This window comes from Protopterus annectens, chromosome 1.part2 (assembly GCF_019279795.1).
Source record: "Protopterus annectens isolate FY-2018-M chromosome 1.part2, PAN1.0, whole genome shotgun sequence".
NCBI lineage: Eukaryota > Metazoa > Chordata > Ceratodontiformes > Protopteridae > Protopterus > Protopterus annectens.
In genome coordinates, this window is record NC_056727.1 from 902,460,659 (window position 1) to 902,484,139 (window position 23,481).

Below are 23,481 nucleotides of genomic sequence, written 5' to 3' on the forward strand. Positions count from 1 at the left end.
TGACTATTGCTAAACCAAGTCCAATCTGACTGGTCACACAGTATGTGCTGCCTTAACCTAACACTCTCTTACATTTTTCTTCTATTTTTTTTTCAGTAATCCAAACCACCTATCAGGTCAAGCAGGTCTCTGCTCCCCATAACAAGCAGCGGAAATTTCAAACTTCTCTCTTGAGCACTGGGCACCCACAAACACTGTCCTGCAACTAAAGAGACTAAACACTAATGTAGGTGTTTAACTTCCAAGTGTCTGGACAGTAAAATACCTTAAATGCACTAACTTAAACAAATGTTAGTGAGTGTATTAGTACATTCTGCTGTATAATTCCTTAATCAAACCACTGTACTGATGAGTACATCACCAGGAAGAAACAGCTGCATAATACTCTCCAGTTAGTGTCTCCCCCTCCAAACTAATATTTTCTTTTGAGAAACACTTAAATTTATAAAATAGCATTTCATTTCCTCTCCTGTTTCATCTGTAACTAACCCCAGCTTTAATTTTATATCCTTTTAAGAATTTCAGGGTAAAATTCAAAAACACTTCCCAAAAATTGGAGTCAGACTAGCTTTAAAAGAACTCCAACATTTAAAGGTTAATTGACTCTGATTTCTACTTATCCTGACTAAAACACAATATCTCAGCTTACACATCGTCTCCTTTGGAATGGCACTTTCTCTGCCTCAGGTGTAGCCCCGCTCTGTTCTCCCTTGCTACGCTCAGGCTCACTTCACTCCCCTCCCATCCCCATTGCCACCCACCCCCCATATCATTTCCTTTATACTTCGTCACCATTTCCCTCCTATAATCAAACCTCTCCCCTTCCTGTTTCCTATCTACATCTTCATCTATTGCACCACACTCCATCTAACTGCACATAATCTAGTTTACCTATACTTCCTCCTCTAACTTTAACCTTCTTCCTGGTCCATACCACCTTTTACTATATCTTTTTCTTCCAGTAATTACCATGCATACTGCACTCTTCTCCACTGCAATACTGCTATCACTATGTCTCCTCCATGCTCTGACAGTATTAACCCCTTATCATTATACCCCTACCCATGCACACAACTATAACTTCTGCTATGCCCAATACTCATATCTGCATACATCCTCCCCATGAATGTACAACTCCCCAAAATAAAAATCCCCTCCCATTCCATAATATCTACAAATAAATCAAAATACAATAAATACTACCTAATAAGTATCAAACCTAACTACGATCCTATTTCACTACTCCCATCAGGTGAAATCCACCCTAACCCAGGACCCAGTCCTAACTGTACCACTCCTCACAATACCTTATCAACCACAAGTAATTTACCAAAAAAAAAAAAAACAAATCTCCTTTTACTCTATAAACACTCAAAGCATACTTAATAAAGTTAGCCAACTTCATGCTTGGATATCTGCTCAAAACCTAGATATTATTTCCCTTACAGAAACATGCCACAAAACCTAGATAAGGACATACTCCCTCCTGGATGTAATATAATACACCTCTGTCTCCCTAATAAAAAAGGAGGAGGGATTGCAATTGTATACTCCCAACAACATCACATTTACATACCCAAAGCTGTCTATACCTTCCTTTTCTCCTGCAGAATTACTGGTAGCAAACCTTAAGCTCAATGACTATACTACTATTAATGTCATATCTATCTACATTCCAGCAGGGGACAATATTCCCTTAATTGAAAGCATTCTCTCCTACCTCTCCCACAACATCCCTAATGAAATCATCCTCCTTGGGGACGTGAACATAAATTGGGAAACACTCACCAGTCCTAACTCAACATACCATATAAATCTATATGGCTTTTCACAACTCATCTCCCAGCCTACTCATACCAATAACAGTCATTCTACCAGTACACCCATTGACTGGATTCTTGTCTCAAATCCCTCTAAATACCATAGTCCTGAAACACACTCTGACTCCCTGAGTGATCACTCTCCAATAAAGGTACTTAGACAAAGCTCCCATTTACCTAAACCACATAGATACATAACCTGTTGTAAATTATCCAAATTCAATCCAGAAACTTTCAATAATCTCTTACTCGGAATAAAATGGAACTTCCTCACCCAGCTCCCACTTGATGAAGCAGTTCAAGCTTTTAACTCAACCTTCCTAAATATCTTAAACTCACTAGCCCGATTACGGAAAGTAAGGATAAAAGCTACTATATCCCCTTGGCTATCTAAGAATACTCACAGACTCATGACAGCCAGAAGTCGATTCTGGAAAACTTGGACCCAAACTAAACTACCAGCAGATCTGCATAAGTATAAAGAACTGAGAAATAAGACAAAAAAATTATTGAGAAAGATAAAAAAGACTTCTACTATAACCCTCCAGCTGCCCTAAAATCAGATCCAAAAAAATTCTGGAATGCCATAAACCAAATACTTTATCCTGGTAATTCTACTTCACCTAATCCATCTTCTGACAAATCTCCCAAAAAGACTAACACCTTGAATGCCTATTTCATTCAGTCAATAGCCAAACTTTTCAATCCTAATCTAAAATACTCCAGTAACAGTGTTCCAAATTGCTTGGAACCTCCACCCACAGCCAACTCTGCAAACTTTTATTTCCTTAAAGCAGTCCCTACTGCTTACATCAAAACTGTTCTTTCCAAACTAAATCCATGCTCTCTTTCTGTTGACAGTATCCCATCTTACTTTCTTCAGATTGCTGCTCCCTCTATTGCTTTGCCAGTATCTATTTTAATCAACCATTCCATCTCTGAAGCTAAAGTGCCGCTATCTGGAAGCAGTTCTACACCATACCTATTCACAAAGGTGGCAATTCCGCAGAACTCTCAAACTTCAGACCAATAGCTATCCTCTCTCCTCTGTCTAAAGTCTTAGAAAAATGTATACATACACAAGTAATGCACTATGTTATACAGGACACACTCCTCACTACCACTCAGCAAGGTTTCCTACCCAAACATAGTACCACTACAGCTCTACTTTCCTTTCTCAACACCATTTCTATAGCTAGAGATAATCATAAATTTATCTCATGCTTATTCCTTGACCTCTCAAAAGCCTTCGACACTGTCTCACATCCTCTGCTACTGAATAAATTCTCTGATCTCAACTTCTCTCCTACAACAATAGCATGGTTATCCAGCTGTCTCACTGGCCGACAGCAATCATCACTATCATATCCCCTTCCATTGAAAATGGGTGTTCCCCAAGGATCCATCCTTGACCACTACTTTTCAATATCTTCACCAACTCACTCTACTCTTCTTGTCCACAATCCTCATTAGTCCAATATGCAGACGACTCCACAGTTATCACCATTGCTAACTCACCCTCTGAACTTCTAACAGCTATCCAGTCTTCTTTCAACTCTGTTGAAACCTGGCTCACCAATAATCAGCTCATCCTTAATATCCAGAAAAACAAACTCTTACTGTTTCTCCCCAAAACTGTTACTCATAGCAAATCTACTTTTCAAATAAAATCACTAAATCACACTCTCATATTTGCTGACTCTAGTACTAAACTTCTTGGTGTAACCATTGATGATCAGCTAAAATTTGACCTCCATATAAATAACTGTATCAGGAAAACCCATCAAAAACTAGGACTTCGCAAGAGAAATAAAAAAATTCCTATCCTCTGAATCTAGAACCACAATCACACATGCTTATCTTTTGCCATGTCAACATACTGCTCCCAAATGCTCACAAATCTTAACTCCACCTTACTTTGCAAACTCGAATCAACCTATCACAAAATAGCCAGATTTGCTGCACAACAAACCTCACCACTGTATCTCTCTCAGAAATCTAAACTGGCTCGAACTACCACACCTCCTACTCCTCTCTCAGCTGCAAATTATACACTTCATTATTTATTCACCATCCTACTGTCCAGCACTAGGCACCATAATCTCCCACTATGTCCCATCCAGACTACTCAGGAGCTCCACCCAAGACCTTTTACAAATTTACAAGCCCAAGTCCAAAATAGGAGCCACTACATACAGCTACCATCCCTCTATTGCTTGGAACAAACTCCCACAAGACGTTAGATCACTTTCACATCCTAAAGTATTCAAATTAACCACTAAAGAGTATTTACAAAGTCACTGGATTTGTACCTGTTCTCAGCCTCCTTGAATATACCTTCACTAAATAACAAACCTAACTTCCTCTTACCATCATTGCTTCTCCTTTATACCAAAACATTTACAACTTAAACTAGTCTACTTCATCATTTTTTACCTAACACTATCTCATTTCCTTCTGCTGCAGTATTCTTCATAACATTTTTATAGATAATTGTAACTGCATAAATATAACTATTCTACAAGTTTTATTATGAATGATTATAATGTTAACTGTGTTTGTAATGGTTATATTTTTTGTAACTATGTTTTGGAGCTTTTCTCTCCAGGCCTCTGCTAAAAAAGGGCTTTTGCTCAGTCAGACAATTCCGGTTAACAAATATAAAATAAAATAAAAAAATAAATAAAATGGTTATCTGATTGCATCACTTTCACTTACTCAGCTGCCAATTTACCTCTACAACACAAAATTAAGGCTCATTTTACCAAAGCTGTGTCTACATCTTCTGCATTTTCAGCTAGGCTACCTATAGACAATATTTGTGCAGCAGCCACTTGGTTAAAGCCTCATACCTTTATCACTCATTACAAAGTTGATAGGGCCTCTAGGGACAGGGCCTCCTTTGGTTCTGCTGTCCTGAAAAACATACTCCCGTGAGCCACCTGAGAAAGATGGTGCTTGGGACGCTACCCATCTGTAGGAATGAACGTCGAGATAGAACAACATCACATAAAGAGGTTATGTACTCACCATAACATTCCATGTGAGTTGTTCATCTCACCTTCATTCTTACTTCCCACCCTCTTACCCCCTCCAGGTTTTTTTCGAGGACCGAGATACTAGTTTTATCATGGTTGCTTTGTTTTCCTATGGTTTTTACCTAAAAAAGTGACAGAATGGCATATGGTATTACTAGAGGCAGCAAACAAGATCTGAGGCAACTCAAGGTGCACCATGGGATAGGGACTTGGCCTCAAGCTGTCTGAAGACCTTGAGCTCTGTAGTTGGCTGGCTCAGAATCGAGGATCGGCTCCGAACCCATCTGTAAGAATGAAGGCGAGATGAACAACTCACATGGGACGCTATGGCAAGTACATAACTTCTTTTTCTTTTTCTCATTATTCCGTAGGGGAATAACTGTGTTGACTTTATATAGTAACAAGTTTTGACAGAAAGAAAGTAAATGAAATAGAATATTGAATATTATAAGGGCTTTTTTCTAGTAAACAGTCTTGTATTTGGTTATTATGTCACTAGAGACAGTCTGATAGAGAGAAATGGCTTGGAGAAAATGTATTCTGAAAGCTTTCACGTGTTTCCCAGCTGGAAGAGCTATAAAGATAAGGCAAAACCAGACAGCACTTAATAGAATCATAAGTTCTACCATGCATCTTGGCATGGATAAGCTTTCTTTCTGTTCAGCTTGAGTGTGAGTGTGTGTGTGTGTGTGTCACTTTGAAACATATTCCTATTAAGGGGGTAAAACTTCAATATTTGATGATCTATATAGTTTATACTATTTAGTATTAAGTTAGTAGGTTTTAGGGGAGTATTGGGTGTGTATGTGTGTATTTTTATTTGAGGGTTTTTAATAAAACTAAAAGTTCTGCAAGATGTGACATAGGATAAAATGGAGATGACAAGAAACAGTTGTATAAAAGACTGATGTGCCAAAGAGTGCATGCATGTAACACAAAAGCTGGAACTAGACATTTAACAAAAAAGCTGTTATACATAAAAGGTGGGAATAATAATCATTCAAGAATATGATTCGTATGTCTTTAAACTTTAATGGTCTCACAGATAAATCCAAAAAAGAAAGAGTAGTGAACTGTATTAAAAAATGTAGAGGACACATATCTCTACTACAGGAGACACACTTGGAAAGAACTGAACATGTGAATTTGATAAAGAAAGGTTTTCAGGATGGTTATTCAGCAGAATATCTGGGGCAAATAAAGAGAGGAGTACTTATATTAATTACAAGAGGAGCAACAATGGTAATAGAAGAGGAAATAAACACAGTAATGGTAGATTTGTAGTACTAAGTGGATACTGGCAAGGGAGGAGTATTACACTGGCATGTGTTTATGTTCCATTGAAAACTGCTATAGTAGAGCCAAAGAATATTCTGGGAGAAATAATCAGCTTTCAGCAAGGAATATTACTTGTAGGTGGGGACTGGAATGTGATTTCCAACAGTGAAGATGTGTCTGGGGGGCTCAGAAAGGGAAATATAACAAAGGAGGGTACATTTGTAAAGAAATTTATGAAAATGTTTAATATGGAGGATGTGAATTCAGTAGTAGGAATTTGCAGTGAATTTACATATTATACCACAAGATACAAAAACTGGGCTAGGCTAGACAGAATTTACATTTCACAGGAACCCGTGCATTTAATTGAAGGTCTTGTTGTGCTCCCAATAACTATTTCAGATCATGCACCAGTAATAAATAAAATAAAAACACAGGGTAATGACATAAAAATGAGACTGTTGCACTTTCCCACCTATCTGTTGAGAAGAGAGGAATTTAAAGTATGGGTAATGGAAATTATTCTAGAGCAATTAGAGAAGATAGAAACCTCTTCTGAAAGTATAGCTAGGGAGTGGGATCAAATTAAAATAGAATTAAAAAATAGGGTGAAAATAAAAGAAAGGGAAATATGGTTAAGAAGTAACAAGAATTATTTAGAGACTGACAAATATAAAAGTATTGCAAAATAGGGGGAATCTCACAGAACAAGAACAACAACAACTACAGAATGCTAAACAGAAAATAAGGGACTACCTTGATAATATGCATGAGTTTAGAAAGATTGCTGTTAAGCAACTGCTTTTTGGTGATAACTGTAGAGCACAAAAACTTTTAGCACAACTACTCATACAACAGAAAGTAGAAAGGGCTGTCACCAAGCTTAGGGAGCCTATTACAAGGAGGATATCTAGGGATACTGTAGAAGTATTACAAATGTTTCAGAAATTCTATGAAAGTATGTATAAAGCAGAGAAATATAGAAATCAAGAAGAGGTACAAGTGGAAATGTTTATGGAAGAATTAAATATATAAAAACAAAAGGTGGCACAAAAGCAGAGTCAGGTACTACTAAAACACAAAACACTGCTTTCGCAACACCAGAAGCAGAAATGAATAGTCCGTAGGTGTACTTCTCAAGGTGTTTGAACAAAAGTGCTAAAGTGTTATGTTTTACTTGCTATGATTTATTAAAGAATTTGGGATTACACCTACAGACTGCTCATTTCTGCTACTGGTATTCCAAAGGCAGTGTTTTGTGTTTTAGAAGATTTAAATATGCCAATTACTAACAGGATAGGAGAAGATGAGATAAAAATGGTGATGTATAACCAATCTGCAGGAAAGTCCCCAGGATTAGGTAGTATTCCTGTGGAAGTTGGAAAGCTAGGAGGGAAAAAATGATGAAGATCTGGAAGGTTTTGTTTTACATTATTTTAAGAGGAAGAGAAGCAGCCACTTCCTGGAAGAAAGTGGTAGTAGCTGTAATACCTAAAGAGGGTAAAGATCCGTCAGCTCCAGCTTCATTCAGGCCCATTTCAATACCAAATCATGATTATAAAGGGTCTATGTCTGTAATGGCTAAAAATGGCAAAAGTGATGCCAAAATTGATAAATATGAATCAGTGTGGATTTATGGAGGGGAGGAAAACATTTGACAACATAAACAGAACAGTGATGGTCCAAAGGGAAGCAGAATATAAGCAAATACTGCTGTTGCTGGTGTGTTGATGCAGAAAAAGCTTTTGACAGAGTAATCTGGGATTTTATGAGAAGAGAAATGGAAGTATTTGCATTCCCTGATAAAATTATAAGGTTGATTAAGAGAATACATGAAGGATCAGAGGTGAAAATTAAAGTGGGTGGGGTCCTCTCTGATAATGTCTACTAGAGCAGAGGAACCAGGCAGGGGTGTCATCTCTCCCCTTTGTTGTTTGTATTATATTTAGAACCATTGGCAATGCAAATAAGGGACTCAGAGGTGCAAGGATATAATTGGTATGGTAGTCAAGAAAAGTTGGCTCTATTTGCAGATAACATTATTTTATACTTGACAAAACCAGAGAGAGGCATTACAGTGTTGTGGAGCATATTGAGAGAAATTCAAACCTTTTCGGGGTACAAAATTAATGAAGCAAAAACAAAAGCAGTAGCGTTAAATTATGTATCCTCATATGAACTGGCTCAGCAATATCCATATTTATGGGGACATGATAAAATGATATGGGGACATGATAAAATGAAGTATTTACGAGTATGGATTAAAATGATACTGGTGTGGCAGCTTAAGGATATGTGGGGAAGAGGCAAAACAAAACATAATGCAAAAACTGAGAAAATGGAAGCTCTGTTATATGGATATTGATGGTAAGGTACAAGCAATTAAAATGTTTTTAGTCTCTTTAGTCATATACACTGGTCAAGCATATTTTTATCAACCAGAGGAGAAGTTGTGGATAGCAATTAATAGAGAGCTGAAAGATTTTATGTGGGAGGGGAAGACTGCAAGAGTCAAGTGGGATGAGCTTATTCTTCCAATACAACAGGGCGGATTGGGATTACCCACATTGAAGGAGCAGTTCAGAGCAACAAAGTTAAGGCTGCTATACATAGCACAAGCAGAAAACTATAATTCAAAGTGCACAGAGATGATGATGAAACAGGGTGGAAGCCCAAGTAACAGGGAGAGACTGGGATTTTGGATAAAGACCTTTAAGGAGAACAACAGTAAGCATACAAAATATAATATTCATAAAGTAGCAGAAGGTCTTCTAAGCCAACAAGGGACTGGAGAAAGGAGATTCTGCCAATAGGGATGACTTCAATAAAGATACAGACAATAGGCAAGAAGGGGTAGGAATGTATTGGATAAGACTGGCAAAGGAGCCAAGGTACTGGGAGCAAATAATTAGAGAGGGGAAAAGTAATAGAATGGGAAGATGTCAAGAAATTATTTGGACTTCAGGTTAGAAATTGCCTTCCATATCAAGGATTGATATCAGAGTGTAGGCAAAGAGAAAGAAATAGGGAGGTCTTAAACGAAAGACCAGCACTGGTAGAGTTTGTAGAAGAATCTAGAGCAGAAGTTACCATTAAGAACTGAATCATTAGTAGTGCATATAAACTATTGCATGATAACTATAAGAATCAATCATAGTAGGTTGTGAAGGACTGGGAACAGATAAGCAATTCACAAAGAAACAATGGAGGGATAAATGTATGTCTCCCAAATATGCAATAAAATCTAGAAGATTTTGGATCTTTGCCTGGAGGTGCTTACATAGATATTTTTGTACCCCAAGCAGACTTCAAAGAGTTTTTCCTCAGGTAGACAGCAAATGTTGGAGGTGTGATGGGGCACAAAGAGGTAACTGAGAACATATTTTCTGGGAGTGTAATGAGTTAGTAGAATTTAAAGATTCCCTGCATACTGCTTTGTCGAAGATGCTGAGTGAGCAAGTTGGAGTGACTAGGGAAATATTTTTTTGCGCTATGATAAACTCAGAATGGCCTAGACATAGTAAGGCCTTGCTGAGTCTAATTATGATGGCTGCCAAAAAAGCAGTTACTAGAAAATGGAAACCAAAGTCTAAACCAACTTTACTAAAAGTAGTGAAGATAGTATCAGAGTTAAAACAACTGGAACTGAGATCTTTAGGAGCAAATTACATAGCAAAAAAATGGGAACTGTGGAATCAGTACACGCAGAGGAGGAAAGAGACTTAAAAGAAAGCAGGATTTGAATGAGCTATGTAATGGTTGACTAACAATGGCTGGATATGTTAAAAGTGGTGTATAGTGTTTGCAGCTAGAGTTGTGTCACACTTGTTTGGAATGTATAATGTTTGCAAGTGAGATTGTGTCACTATGGTTTATTGTCATTCATATAAATGTAACATGGCCTATGGTTTATTGTCATTCATATAAATGTAACATGGCCTATGTCATACATGATAATTTAATAAATATTTTTCTTGTTTAAAAATAAAGATTGTAGACATCCACTTGTTAAACCTGCATTTATGGGAAAGTGGTATAGGACAAATCCAGAATCGAGTAGACCCATAAGTTTACGTTCATGTTGTGGAAAAATAATGGAGAAGGTTATATTGGATAAATTGTTGTTAGAATTGGAAGGGGTGAGACTTGAAACCATATATCAGCATGCATATTTTGAAAGTAGGTGTATTACCACCTGTAACATGTTGTTCTTTAACAGTGAAATAGCAGTTGTGAATAAAAACGTTTGCTCTAATGTAATTTATATCAATTTAACACCTGCATTTGATAGTCATACACAAAACACTGATCGGTAAATTAGAACAAGTAGGTATTGATGTCTTTTTGATGAGATGGATAGTTGCATGGCTTACAAATAGGACATGGCAGGTATCATACAGCAACAGGACAGGTGAAATTCAAGGATACAGTCAGAGTGTCCTGCAGGACTTTAACCTAGGCCCCCATACATTTTTAGATTATATCTTTCAGATCTCTCTTTCATCTGAGTGGTTCTACAGTCTGTATGCAAATGACTTGAAAATGGATAAACTGATTAAGTGTGTTACAGATGGGGCATGCCTGCAAACAAACTTGACTAAATTGACCATTTGGGCACAGACGAGTAATATGCTGATAAATACATCAAAAATTCAAAAACTAAGCATATGAGATTTGGGAGACATAAACTGAAAGGTGAATATTTAATACAGCATGCAGTGATTGAAACTGTAGATTCTTTTAAGGACCTGATATATGGGTAGATGCAGCTTTGAGTTTTTATAATCATATCAATCAATTGGTTAATGATGGTTATAGAACTGTAGGTTGTATAAAAAGATTTATAAAATCTAGGAAATCAGAAATGGTGAAGTCATTGTTTGTTAGTTACATTAGACCCTAATTTGAGTATAGAATAACAGTATGGAAACCCTAAAAGAAAACAAGCATGAGTAAACTGGAAAGAGTACAACAGAAATATAACAAGGGTATCCGTGGATGTGAAAATGTAACTTATTATGAAAGACAAAATATCTGAACTTTGTACAGTGTCTCATATAGATATTTAAGAGGAGGCCTTATTCAGGTATATACGGCATTTAAAGACAACTACCTCTGGGGATGTGTGGGTAATCAAAAAGTAGTAGAGAATTATCAGACAATCTGTGTAGAAGATTCTATAGGAATTAAAATATACTGATTGTTTCTCTGAGACAGTAACTGATTCATGAAATAGACTACCAGATTACATTAAAGCAAGCACTAGTTTAGATGTTTGATATTTTTTAAGAACAGCTGGACCCTTGTTATGGGAGCCAGCTGTTTTGGTAATTGGCAGGCTAGAAGGGCATTATTGCCCATACTTGAAATATTGGTATGTATGTATTCCACCGCTATGGTCCCTTACTTTTATGTACCATCTCCACAGTTATACAGTCACAAAGAAGTCTGCAACTCCACATAGTGGGCCATTCATAAACAGCACAACTATTATCCACATGAACACTTAAGTAAATAACATTGTTGCACATATTGCCAATTCTCACTGATGCTAATTTTTGTAGTCAAACTGTCAGTTTAAAGTATAAAACTTTCATCAACAGGCTTCATCAGGCAATGTTAAACTTACAAACTGAACTTGTATTTAAAACTCTAAAAGGTCGCATGTTTAAAAACCAATTAAATAATCAAACTTGCTCATGTAGATGTCTGAGAAATGTCCTTTTCCCTGTGTGTTTTCTGCTTCAAAGAGAGTTCTTTGCTCCTCCCTTTAGCATTTTTGCAGGAGTTAGGGTTTATATACTCCTGTAATATAAATCTCATTTTGGACATGTGTGTGTGTGTGTGTGTGTGTGTGTGTGTGTGTGTGTGTGTGTGTGTATGTATGTATGTATCTTAGACATATCTTAGTTAAATAGTTGGATAGCTTAATTGTCATAGTTATTAGTAAGTAGTGTTGGTAGTTTTAAACTTAGGTTTTACAGTTGAAAGTTAAAATAAAAGTTTAAAGTTTCGTCCTTATATAAAACTTGTTGTGGTACTTTAAGCTTGTTCTTGTTTAAAAGTAAATAAATAATATGTTAGACAAGTCAGATAAACCTACTGAATTCAAAATGTGCACTTCTTGTAGGCATAAGATCCCCAACTCCGATGCCCACAAGAAGTGTGTATACTGGTTAGGAGCAGCCCACCTGGATGGATACTCCTTGCACCATATGTGCTACCATTAATCCGAGAGCTGTCTTGGACCATAGAACCCCCCCCCCCAAGCAGTCTCTGATGGTATCAGAGTCTAGGAAACTGCGCCATTAGTCTCTGACTGCCTTCTCTGAGCTACCTGAAAAGACAAAACAAGTTTCAGATCCCATTCCCTCAGATCTGATAAATGTCGGCTGGCCTTGGATTCTATACACTCCACAGATCCAACGGTCTTAGCCCCGGCCGCCACTTCATCAATTCTGTCTGTCTTTGCCTCAAATCCGATGACCAGAGGCCACACACCTGAGCTAATTTTAAAGCCAGTGTCTCCAACCCTGCCCACCCAGCTTTTCCAAACTCCAACAAAGCACTCTAGGCCAACTTCCACTACCTCCTCTAGGTCTTCTAGGAGTTGCTGTGAAGCAGACATGGACAGGATGATGTGGAGATTTCTTGGAGCTCAAATTCAAATGAGGGGGTCATACCAGCTCAGTCCTCTACCAGCTCTGGGAGCACAGCTGCCAAAAAGAGATGATCTCCTTCTCTGATCCGACCCTCGGCTTCTGAGCCCCAGGTTCCTAGATGCCCAAGAGGTTCAGCATCTGATCCAAGGAGGATCTGACAGTGCTACTGACCAGTCCTGTTCCAGTGTCTTTAGATCAGAGCTGGCCTTAGATCCGAGAGGTCTGCGCCAGGTCTGAGGGGCAGGGATTGGTTCCTGTTTTATCGGATCCGTCCCTTCTTCTGAGTGCCTTGGCTGTGGACAGCTCGGTTCTGATACTCTCTGGTTGGTGTGGATCTGGGGCTGGCCCCAACTTCCCTTCCTTGGTTGCTTTGGCTCCAAGAGAGGGGAGATGGGTTTCTCCAGGTCCAGCAGTCTTCCATGTTGTAGAAAGGGCTTTCTCTACTCTTAGGGAACCATCTTCTTGAATCTCGGGTCCTATGTCCCACCTGTCTTTGGATCCGAGCTCTGAGCCCATAATCACTGTTCCTATGGGTCAGCCAATTCTGGAGGGTCTTCACACATGTTCCCCAGAGGGATTACCACCTCTTCCAACACCTCCCCAGAACACCCCATGGAGGAGGTACCTTGGAAGAGGATGTGCAAGAGAAGACATATAGACTTCCCTATAGAGAATGTCATGGAGGACACCGACTTTGATGAAGAAGAAGGATCTCCCAGATTGCCACCTGATGATGTTTCCTTCAAGGACATCATGGAAATTCCTAGGTGGAGAGGTGTCTGGTCATCCCAAACTCCATCTCCTGAAGAGTCAGTGTTTCTGGAGGCTTTCAGGGGTGGCTCATCTACGTTTTGTGTGACAACTCCCCCCCATCCTCCTATTCTAACTGCTAGTAATTGAGCCTCATCTACCTCTAACCTTGACATATTTAATTCTTCCATAAACATTTCCATTTGTATCTTTTCTTGATTTCCATATTTTTCTGCTTTGTACAGATTTTCATAGAATCTCTGAAATATCTCTAATACCACAAGAGGATCTCTTGTTAACTTCCTTTGTTATAGGCTCCCTAAGCTTGGTGACAGCCCTTTCTACTTTCTGTTGCCTGAGTTGTTGTGCTGAAAGTTTTTGTGCTTTAGTAGTATTATCAAAAAACAGTTGATTAACAGCAGTCTTTCTAAATTCGTGTGTATTATCGAGGTAATCCCTTATTTTCTGCTTAGTATTCTGCAGTTGATCCTGTTCTTGTTCTGTGAGATTCCCCCTGTTCTGCAATATGTTAACATTTGTCAGCCCCTCTAAATAATTTTTGTTACTTCTTAACCACAGCTCCCTTTCTTTCATTTCCACCTGAATTTTATCCCAATTCCTAACCTTATTTTCAGAAGTAATTTCTATCCTCTTGAATAGCTCCTGAATAATCTCCACTACTCATTCCTTAAATTCCTCTTTTTTCAACAGATAGGTGGGAAAGCAACAGTGTCTCATTTTTATTTCATTACCCTGTGTTTTTATTTTGGTTATTATTGGCGCATGAGCTGTAATAGTTATTGGATGTGTATCAATATCTTCAAATAAATGCACATGTTCCTGTGAAATTTAAATTCTGTCTAGCCTAGCCCAGTTTATATATCTTGGGGATTAATCTGTAAATTTACTCCGAACTCCTGTTACTGAATTCACATCTTCCATATCAAATATTTTCTTAAATTTCTTCAAAAATTACCCTCCTTTGTTATACTTTCCATTCTGGGCCCCCAGACACATCTTCACTGATGCAGATCAATTCCAGTCCCCACCTATAAGTAATATTCCTTGCTGAAAACTGATTATTTCTCCCAACATTTTCTTAAGCTACATTATAGCAGTTTTAGGTGGAATATAAATGCATATCAGTGTAATCCTCCTCCCTTGCCAGTAGCTCCCTAGCACTACAAATAAGTCATTGTTATATTTTTTTATCCTCTTCTATTACTATTGGAGCTCCTCTTGCAATTAAAATATGTACTCCTCTTTTCCTTTGTCTCAGATATTCCACTGAATAACCATCCTGAAAACCTTTCTTTATCAAATTCACAAGTTCAGTTCTTTCCATGTGTGTCTCCTGTAACATAGCTATTTGCCCTCTACATTTTAATACAGTTCACTTTTCTTTCTTTTTTGTGTTTGTTTGTGATACCATTAACATTGAAAGACATTACAGAAAGCATCATTTTATTAAAAGTTATTATTCTACCTTTTATGTATAACACCTTTTTTGTTAAATGTCTAGTTCCAGCTTTTGTGTTACTTGCATACACTGTTTGGCAGGTTGAACTTTTAAATAGTTGTTTCTTGCCATATCCATTTGAGCCTGTGCTACATCTTACAAAACTTTTGGTTTTATTGAAGGCCCTCAAACAAAAAACAAACTAACCCCAGTACCCCCTAAAACCTATTAATTTAATACTAACACACAAAACTATGTACATCTTCAAATATTGACATTTTTCCGTCCTAATAGGAACAAATGTCCCAAACTGTCAGCCACACTCAAAACTTGAGTTAACCTAAAATAAAGGTTATCCATGCTAAGATGCATGGTGCAGCCTGTGTTTTTACTAAGTGCTAACCGATTTTATCTTAATCTTTATAGTTCTCCCAGCTGGGAAAACCCTTGAATGCTTTCAGAGAACATTTCCTAGCCAGTTTGTCTCCCTCCCCCCAGCCAATCATTATTCTAGACTGTAACCAATTTTTTTTATCAGATTGTCTCCGTGGAGACAAGAGAACCAGACAGTCTCTCTCTCTCTATCAGATTGTTTCCATGGAAACATGATGGCCAGGTACAGAATTGCTACTAATCATACATTAATTTGCTAGAAAAAAGCCTCATAATATTCAATATCCTTTTTCATTTACTTTCTTTTGCTTAAAATGTATTCTATCTAAGGTCCTTAATCCAGTCATTCCCCCATGCAAGAATGAGAAAAACCACATTTTTCTTTCGTCATGCTCTTTTAACCAGGCTTTTTTTTTTTTATTTCAGTGCCTACATTTCTTAAAAGTGAGCAAGGGTTAAGAGAGAAGGGACACACAAATACAACCACCAACCAAAAAACCTTCACTTGACTTCAAAAAGACATTAAAAGAAGTAAACCCAGAGATGAACAATGCTCAAAAGATGTAGATTTTCTTTTATTGTACGATCATACGTTCTGGTACCTTGGCCATTCGCCTTCAGTGGAACTTTCTCCCCTCTCTTCCCTTTCCAAAGCATTTTTCTGAACATTGACATGAAGTAGTGCATATAATTTAGAGTCTCCCACAAGTCCAACAAATTCTGAAAAAAGTCGAATATTTCCAGATTTTCTTGTTCTGTCATATTTCACAAATATAGTTATTGCATTGTAATCCCTCATCAAGTTACTGGTTTTATTACTGTTTATCTACATCTCCCAAATCCTGCCTTTGCTTCATTTCCAACATGCTCTCAATTCTTCTAGTCAGCTCTTGTGCTTCCTTCCTTCCTTCTCTCTAATATTTTCTATTGAAACAGTGGAAAAGGTTTCACAGGTATAGTCTCTCTGTGGTCTTTATTACCATAAGAACAAAAAGCAGAATCACCTTCTGTTTCACAGCACACTTTTTGTTGGACAAACTTCTGTTTTTCCTCCTCAGCATGTACTTCATCAAAACAATGATTTTCTCCAGGGAAGAATACTTTTTGAAGACAGTTGGGTACAGCAGTTTGAATCTCACATCTGCATCTCAATATTCCCTAAATAGTGGAACAAATTTACTCCTCTTTTGCCTGGTGTACAAGTAATCATTCTCCACAAACACTCCCACTTTTAGTATTTTGTCCTTTTGCCACAGTTTTGTCAGAAACAACTCCTGCTGGTAGGATTTTATCTTTACTATTAAAGGTTTAGGTTGCTTTCCTTATAGCCAGGTTTGGAGCATACGCACAATGTACACTTTCAACTAACAGCTCCTGCTGTGGAATGTCAGTCCAGCTGCTTATTTGTGTGTTCATAAAATTAATGCAATCTGTTCCTTCCAGCTTCTCTGGTATAGCTGAAAATCTCAGGTTTTCCCTGCATCCTCTGTCCTCTAATTCTGTTATTTTTTTAAAACTTGTCTTCCTGAGCAGTCTCATATTCAGCCAGCCTTTTCTTCATTTCAGCCTCTGATTTTGCAGCTTTGTCACCTCATCTGAATATCTGTTTAAAAATTAAAGCTTCTTCCATTTTTCCAGCCTTTTGTTGTTTGTGTTAACATGCGCCATCTTTGTTTTCTTTATGTTAACCAAGTCTGTGTGCAGTTGTCTTACATCATCCTGTAGGTTACTGGAAATCATGTCTGGAAGTTGCATTGCTTTTTGCTGAACAGCCACAAAACTTTCCCCAGTCTGTGTTTTTTCCTCACTTTTTGTAGCTGATTTTTTCCAGGTGCTCTGTATTTCTTTTTTCCTGGTATCTAGGCAGTGCACTTACTAGCCAGATACTGAAATTTGCCTATAAACACAAAAGTCAAATGGCCTTTTCTGTTGAGTTTATGTTTTCACATAGAGAGAGCTAGAGTCGAGCTGTTACTCGTTGTGCAGGCATTTTGGAAGTCCCTAGCTATTTTCATTCCTATAGGCAATGGTGTTTCTGAGATTTCTTTTATTTGATGAGTAAGAGAGAGTTTAATAGCCTTTTGAGTCAGAATTCTATCTGTTAATGCAGGGTTCTCTGGGGAACTATGCAGTTAATTTCAGTTTTGCAAATTGTTCATTTTCATTCATAGGGTGTTTTAGTTTTAAGTATTATCTTTTCCTAACAGAGCCAGACATTTAAAAGATTACTTCCCTTAAGATCATTGCCTGTTTACCTCTCGTTTATCTAATATGCTTTTTCCAGAAATAAACCTTGTTTTACTTTAATTCATTACTTTTTTCTCTGTTCAGAGTTTGATTTTTAACATTTGATTATACCTTTTATAACATGTCTGTCCTTGTTTTGATAACAGCATCCTTACTTTTCTATTTTGTCTTACTTTATAACTTTCCAAACAAATATGGTGAAGGTTACCGAGCTGGCAAATACTACTGGCTATCACATAATACTAGGTAGACTTCTCGTTTAGTTGTCATAGCAGGCCACGTTTTCAGATCCCTGTTGCATGAGATTGTAAAGCTCTCACTCAGACTGAGGAAATAGAAAGTAGTTTGCAATAAATGTACTCTGGCACATCAAATGTTAAATATGTAGCTTTAGGTTTTTATTTTGCCGTACCTGTTTTTTTGGTTTGCCATACTTTTTATGAACATTACACTGAATCTCATACAATGTTCTGCATGCTTTTTTTCAGGTTACTGCCTCCCAGCTCTCCACATCTAGTAACAAGTGCTCAATTCTAGTTCTGGCAGACAGTGAGAATGAGAAGAATAAGTGGGTTGGCGTACTGAATGAATTGCACAGGATCCTAAAAAAGAACAAACTAAAGGACCGCTCTGTCTACATTCCGAAAGAGGCATATGACAGCACTCTTCCACTCATCAAAACTACACAGTCAGCTGCCATTTTGGGTATGCATTAAAGTGTTCTAATATTTGGTGATAGGAAACAGAAGTTTACACTTATAGTTGCTTGTACATTTTCACCATATTCTTGATAAGCTAAGTCATAACAGGTTTGCAACCCTTGACATAAGTGCTGTTGTACAAGTTCTTTATTCAAATAATGTTTGTGCTTAAACTTTATGGGTATCATAACTATACAGTTTGAAGAGCTGTTACATATTCTGAAATATATTTTTGTTGTTGGTCTTAAACTCATTAGCTGTTTACTCTGGTAAAATGAAAGTAGCCTAAGTTTTATGACTACGTGCTTTAAAAGTGCTATATTTTTTGTCTTCTGTGTTATCTATACACCACTTTCTAGTCTGAACAGTGGAAGTACTGTAACCATACTGAAGAAAAACTTTGAAGTAAGCATTTTCTTATCACTATTCTCAAGTTGTCTGAGTTATTGTCATTGCTGATATTCATCATGGAGATCACTGCTGCAGTATGATTCGTGTATGGTAGTTAACCACAGACAGCTGAGGTATCCATGTTTCTGGCTAACATCCATAGATTTGGACATCCTCAGAATGGGCTGATCTACCCGCACAAGGGACATCAGTAGTGCACCATTTAAAAAGGAGAGAGTAACCTGCCACTACTTAAGTTATTTTATACTGTTATCATAGGATTCAGTAGTCATTCTCTTATTTTCATTTTGGTGACTTTCAGAGTGTTAAGTACCCTTTTACGAAAAAAAATCCTTCTTTGTGATAAATGTTTGCAGCTTATATTGTGAAGTAGTAAAGTTTGTGAAGTTTGCTTCTTTTGAATGTCCTGTTAGTGATTTTTTTCAAGGCTGATATTTACCCATAAAATATCACAAGCAAATATGCCTGTGGTCAGCAGATTCCATCAGAGGATTATCACCTTTAGTGTTTGTTTTGTCTAGGAGAAGATCACGCTGTTTAAACTTGTAAGAAATACTTGTATTTTAAAAAGAAGATTCTCAAGAGTAGGACAAAATAGCCAAATAGGTTTCTGGGAGCACCAAAAGCTCTTCATATTGAGCCTGAGGATTCCTGTCCCTTAGTGATTTGTCACAAGGATGACTCCTTGTGCTGTGTCTGAAAAAAAAGAGAGAGTGAAAAAAAGAGTAAAACACGCAGGCAAACTTAACCATCATAGGAAATCAGAACAGCTTATATAGTTGGTAACAGCAGAATCAGGAAGAATATGAATGACACCTAAGCCTATGAGCTTTTGCCCAGTTGAGCTACAAAGCTTGTAAGATGTTCATCGTGTTTCACTGTTGCAGTCATGACTGTAGGGTTCTCCCCTGCCGGTAGGCAGCCCTCGGTCGGCCAGAATCCCAAAGTCTGGGTCCGGCGTTGGCTGTTCAACCATGCTCCCTGACGTCAGAGCGCCAGGAGTATAAAGCCGACAGTCGACGCCGTCTTCTCCAGTCTTTCTTGCCGTGCGATGATAGCAGTTCGCAAGTGCCGGTCGGCTGACTCCTGACGAATTTTACTGAACCACTCAAGCTAAGTACCCCGTTGGGGAAACTTTTTTCTTGCTCCACTCCGATGTCAGAAAAAGTTAATAATTGTATTTCATGTGGGAAGCAAATACCTCATAAGGATTTTCATTCTTACTGTATTCCTTGCTTGGGCCCTGACCACGACGTAGCTAGTTGTCAGTTTTGTGCTAGATTCAATCAACGTACAATTAAGCGAAGGTACGATTTTGCTTTTCATTACTTCGGTAGGCGCTTTAATTACAAAATGTCGTCGGATACGGTTCCGGCTACCGGAGTTCACAAACGTCGCAAGGATAAAGACAGGCCTCCGAGGTCCAAATTTGATGATAGCACACAAGCGGAGCCAGCTTCAGGTTCGGCCGTCGTCAGTGAGGCGCTTTTGCAGCCCCTGTCGTCGGCCATTTCAGAACCGACGGCCGAAACGGACTCTCATGAGGAGCCAACCAGGCCTTTAAATATTTCTGTTGCAGGACCTTCGGACAATGCTCCTTCGGATGGGTCCGGAGCCGCTGTACCGGCTTCCGAAGGGGTTTTCAGGCCTACTCAGCTACTAATAAAGGCAAAGACAAAGACAATGGCAAAGATTCCTTCAAAATCAAAGACTTCTACACAGGCCTCTGCTGAACCGGCTCCCAAGTCACAGAAACAGTTACTCAAGATGGCGGAGGACTTACTTACTATGATTAGGGGTTCTCATCCCCCTCCAGACAAAAGGCCAAGGCAGGATGTTTCTTATGATTCCTCTGATCAGGCTTCTGTTTCCTCAGTTTCTTCTTCCAATCAGGATTATACTTTCCCTCCTTATGAGGATTCTGATGCTGAAGAATCCATTCCTTCAGCTTCTCCCCCTGAGGATTTCTCTTTTGGGGAAACTTTGCATGAAATGAGGGAACATTTTCACTGGGAAGGACAGGAGTATTCGGAATCCAAGAAAAGGCTGAGGGAATTTCTTCTTCTTCCCCAACATAGACCCCTGGCTATTCCTCCTGTTTTGGATATTGTGGATGATGCCTTTTCGGAGGCTAACTTAACCCCTGACTCTTTTCCTCCTGCTCCTGTTAAGCCTGATAGATATTACAGGGTTCCTGATTCCCATCAGTTTTTATACAAGAACCCTTCTGCTGACCCTGAAACCATTTCTCAGGGTCCTAAGGGAGTTAAGGCCACTTCTGCCAAAAATCCTATTCCTACTGAAAAGGATTCTCGATCCTTAGAAAGATGGGGCAAAAAGGTGTACACTTCTGCTACTTTGTCCATCAGGGCTTTAAACTGTCAGTTTCATGTGTTTAAATACCAGCAATTTCTGTTGTCTGTCTTAAAACAAAAGCTTACTTCCATTTCTGCCTGTGCAGATGATAAGGAATTACATGACTTATTGCATGCCACTGAACAGGTTGGGAAGCATGGTTTACACTGTGGATTTGATGCCTTGGAGGCTTCTTTTAGGGCTGCGGCCTCTGGCACAGTCATTAGAAGGCATGCATGGCTAAAGGAACAAAATTTACCTGAACAAGTAAAGGCTAAATTATTGGATGCTCCTGTTCAGCATAATGTTTTGTCTGGATCAAAAGCTGGAGATGATTAAAAAGATGGAGGATAAGGCGAAATCCATGCAAACAGTTAAAGATTTCTTACAAGTACAGCCTCCTAGATTTAGCAGGAATTGGCCTTCTAAAAATTGGTCTTTTCCCACTTCAGACAGGCCTCAGAGGGGTAGATATAGACGTTCCAGAGGGAGGCCTCAAACACAAGCTGCTTATAGACCAAGACAGTGGACTGCTTCCACCCCTAGGGGAGGAGAGGACAGGTCATAATCTCAAAGGAAACAAACTCAATGACTCCCTCTGTTGGGCTACAGGAACTTCTTGCCTGGAAGCCCCTCTCGGAGGAAAACTCTCTCTTTTTTATCAAAATTGGACTCAAATAACCCAAGACAAGTGGGTTATGGATGTGGTTTTAAGAGGTTACAAATTCCATTTTCATACCTTGCCAAGGCCAAGCGGATGGCCAGACCTTCCAAAACATCAATGGATAGAGGCCTTAAACCAGGTGGAAGCTCTTTTGGCTATGAATGCCATAGAACTGGTTCCTCTTTCAGTGATGGGAAAAGGTTTTTATTCAAGGCTCTTTCTAGTCCCAAGGAAGCAAAACTCATGGAGACCCATTCTGGATCTGTCGGTCTTGAACACCTTTCTAGAGATTCCAAAATTCAAGATGCTTACTCTACAGCAGCTACTTCCAATGCTGTCCAAAAATGCATGGATGGTAACTTTGGATTGAAAGGAGGCATATTTACACATTCCCATCAGGCAGGATCGCAGAAAATACCTCAGGTTCAAAGCCGGATCGAGGCACTTTCAATTCTCTGCGCTGCCCTTTGGATTGTCTACTGTGCCCATGGTCTTCACCAAATGCCTGGCTCCAGTAGTAGCTTACTGCAGACTCAAGGGAATTCAAATTTACCCTTATCTGGACGATTGTCTAATTCAGGCAGACAGCAAGGATGTCTTACTCCAGCATCTAGAATTTGTACAGAACCTCCTCAAGTTCCTGGGATTCTCTGTAAACATAAAAAAGTCAAATTTGACACCATCACACCAGATAACTTTTCTGGGTGCACTTCTAAACACCACAACCCAGATGGCATTTCTGACATCTGAAAAACAGTTACAGCTGGCTTCAACTTTCAGAACCTTGGCAACTTTAACTCATCTGTCTGCAAGGAAATTCCTGCAGGCTTTGGGTTACATGGCCTCCTGCATCCTTCTCGTACCATATGCAAGACTACACATGAGGAAAATACAGTGGTACCTAAAAAGTGTATGGTCTCAACATTGCCACAGTTTAGACATACTGATCTCTGTCCTTCCTTGCCTTCAAAAGGAATTTATTTGGTGGTCCAGGGCATGATATTCCCTTGTAAATATACTGTTATGCCCTAAACAAAGGGAAGCCCTTCCGTCTGCCACCTGCCTCTCAGATTCTAACCACGGACGCCTCAGATTATGCTTGGGGAGCCCATTTTCAGGGCAATTGTTTGCAGGGCCTTTGGACAAAGGATCAGAAGCACCTGCATATCAATTTAAAGGAAATGTTAGCCGTTCAGAAAGCTCTATTGGCCTTCAGGAATCTTTTACAACCAGGACAACTGTTAATACGGGCAGACAACACCACAGTTATGTGGTACATAAACAAGCAATGGGGGATCTCATTCCTACCCCCTTTGCAGACTAGCCATGGATCTATGGAACACAGCTCTAGCTTGCAATCTGGATCTTCAAGCTCAGTTTCTACCAGGGAAACAAAACTTCCTGGCAGACAGTCTGAGCAGAAATCTTTCGGATCCACACGAGTGGATGCTGGACACCAAAATATTCAGGATGATAACAGCAGTCTGGGGATGTCCTCACATAGACCTCTTTGCATCCCATCTCAATCATCAACTACAGAATTTTTGCACCAGGACTTTCCACAGAGAGGCTTGGAAAGTGGACGCTCTGTCATTCAGTTGGAGGAACCTCTCGGGATATGCCTTTCCGCCTCTTCCTCTTCTTCCACGGGTTTTATTGAAGATAAAACAGGACAAGCCCAAGATGATAATCTTGCTGGCTCC

General features: G+C 38.8%; 1 protein-coding gene across 2 annotated transcripts in view; it reads left to right on the plus strand.

Moving 5' to 3' along the window:
* Positions 1 to 23,481, plus strand: part of CDC42BPA (CDC42 binding protein kinase alpha) — a 3,351,611-nt gene that overhangs the window by 2,878,184 nt on the left and 449,946 nt on the right. For both annotated transcript variants that reach the window (XM_044059574.1, XM_044059584.1), the window contains exon 29: positions 18,136 to 18,352. In XM_044059574.1, coding sequence (XP_043915509.1) covers positions 18,136 to 18,352 — 217 coding nt within the window. The remainder of the gene's footprint in view (positions 1 to 18,135; positions 18,353 to 23,481) is intronic.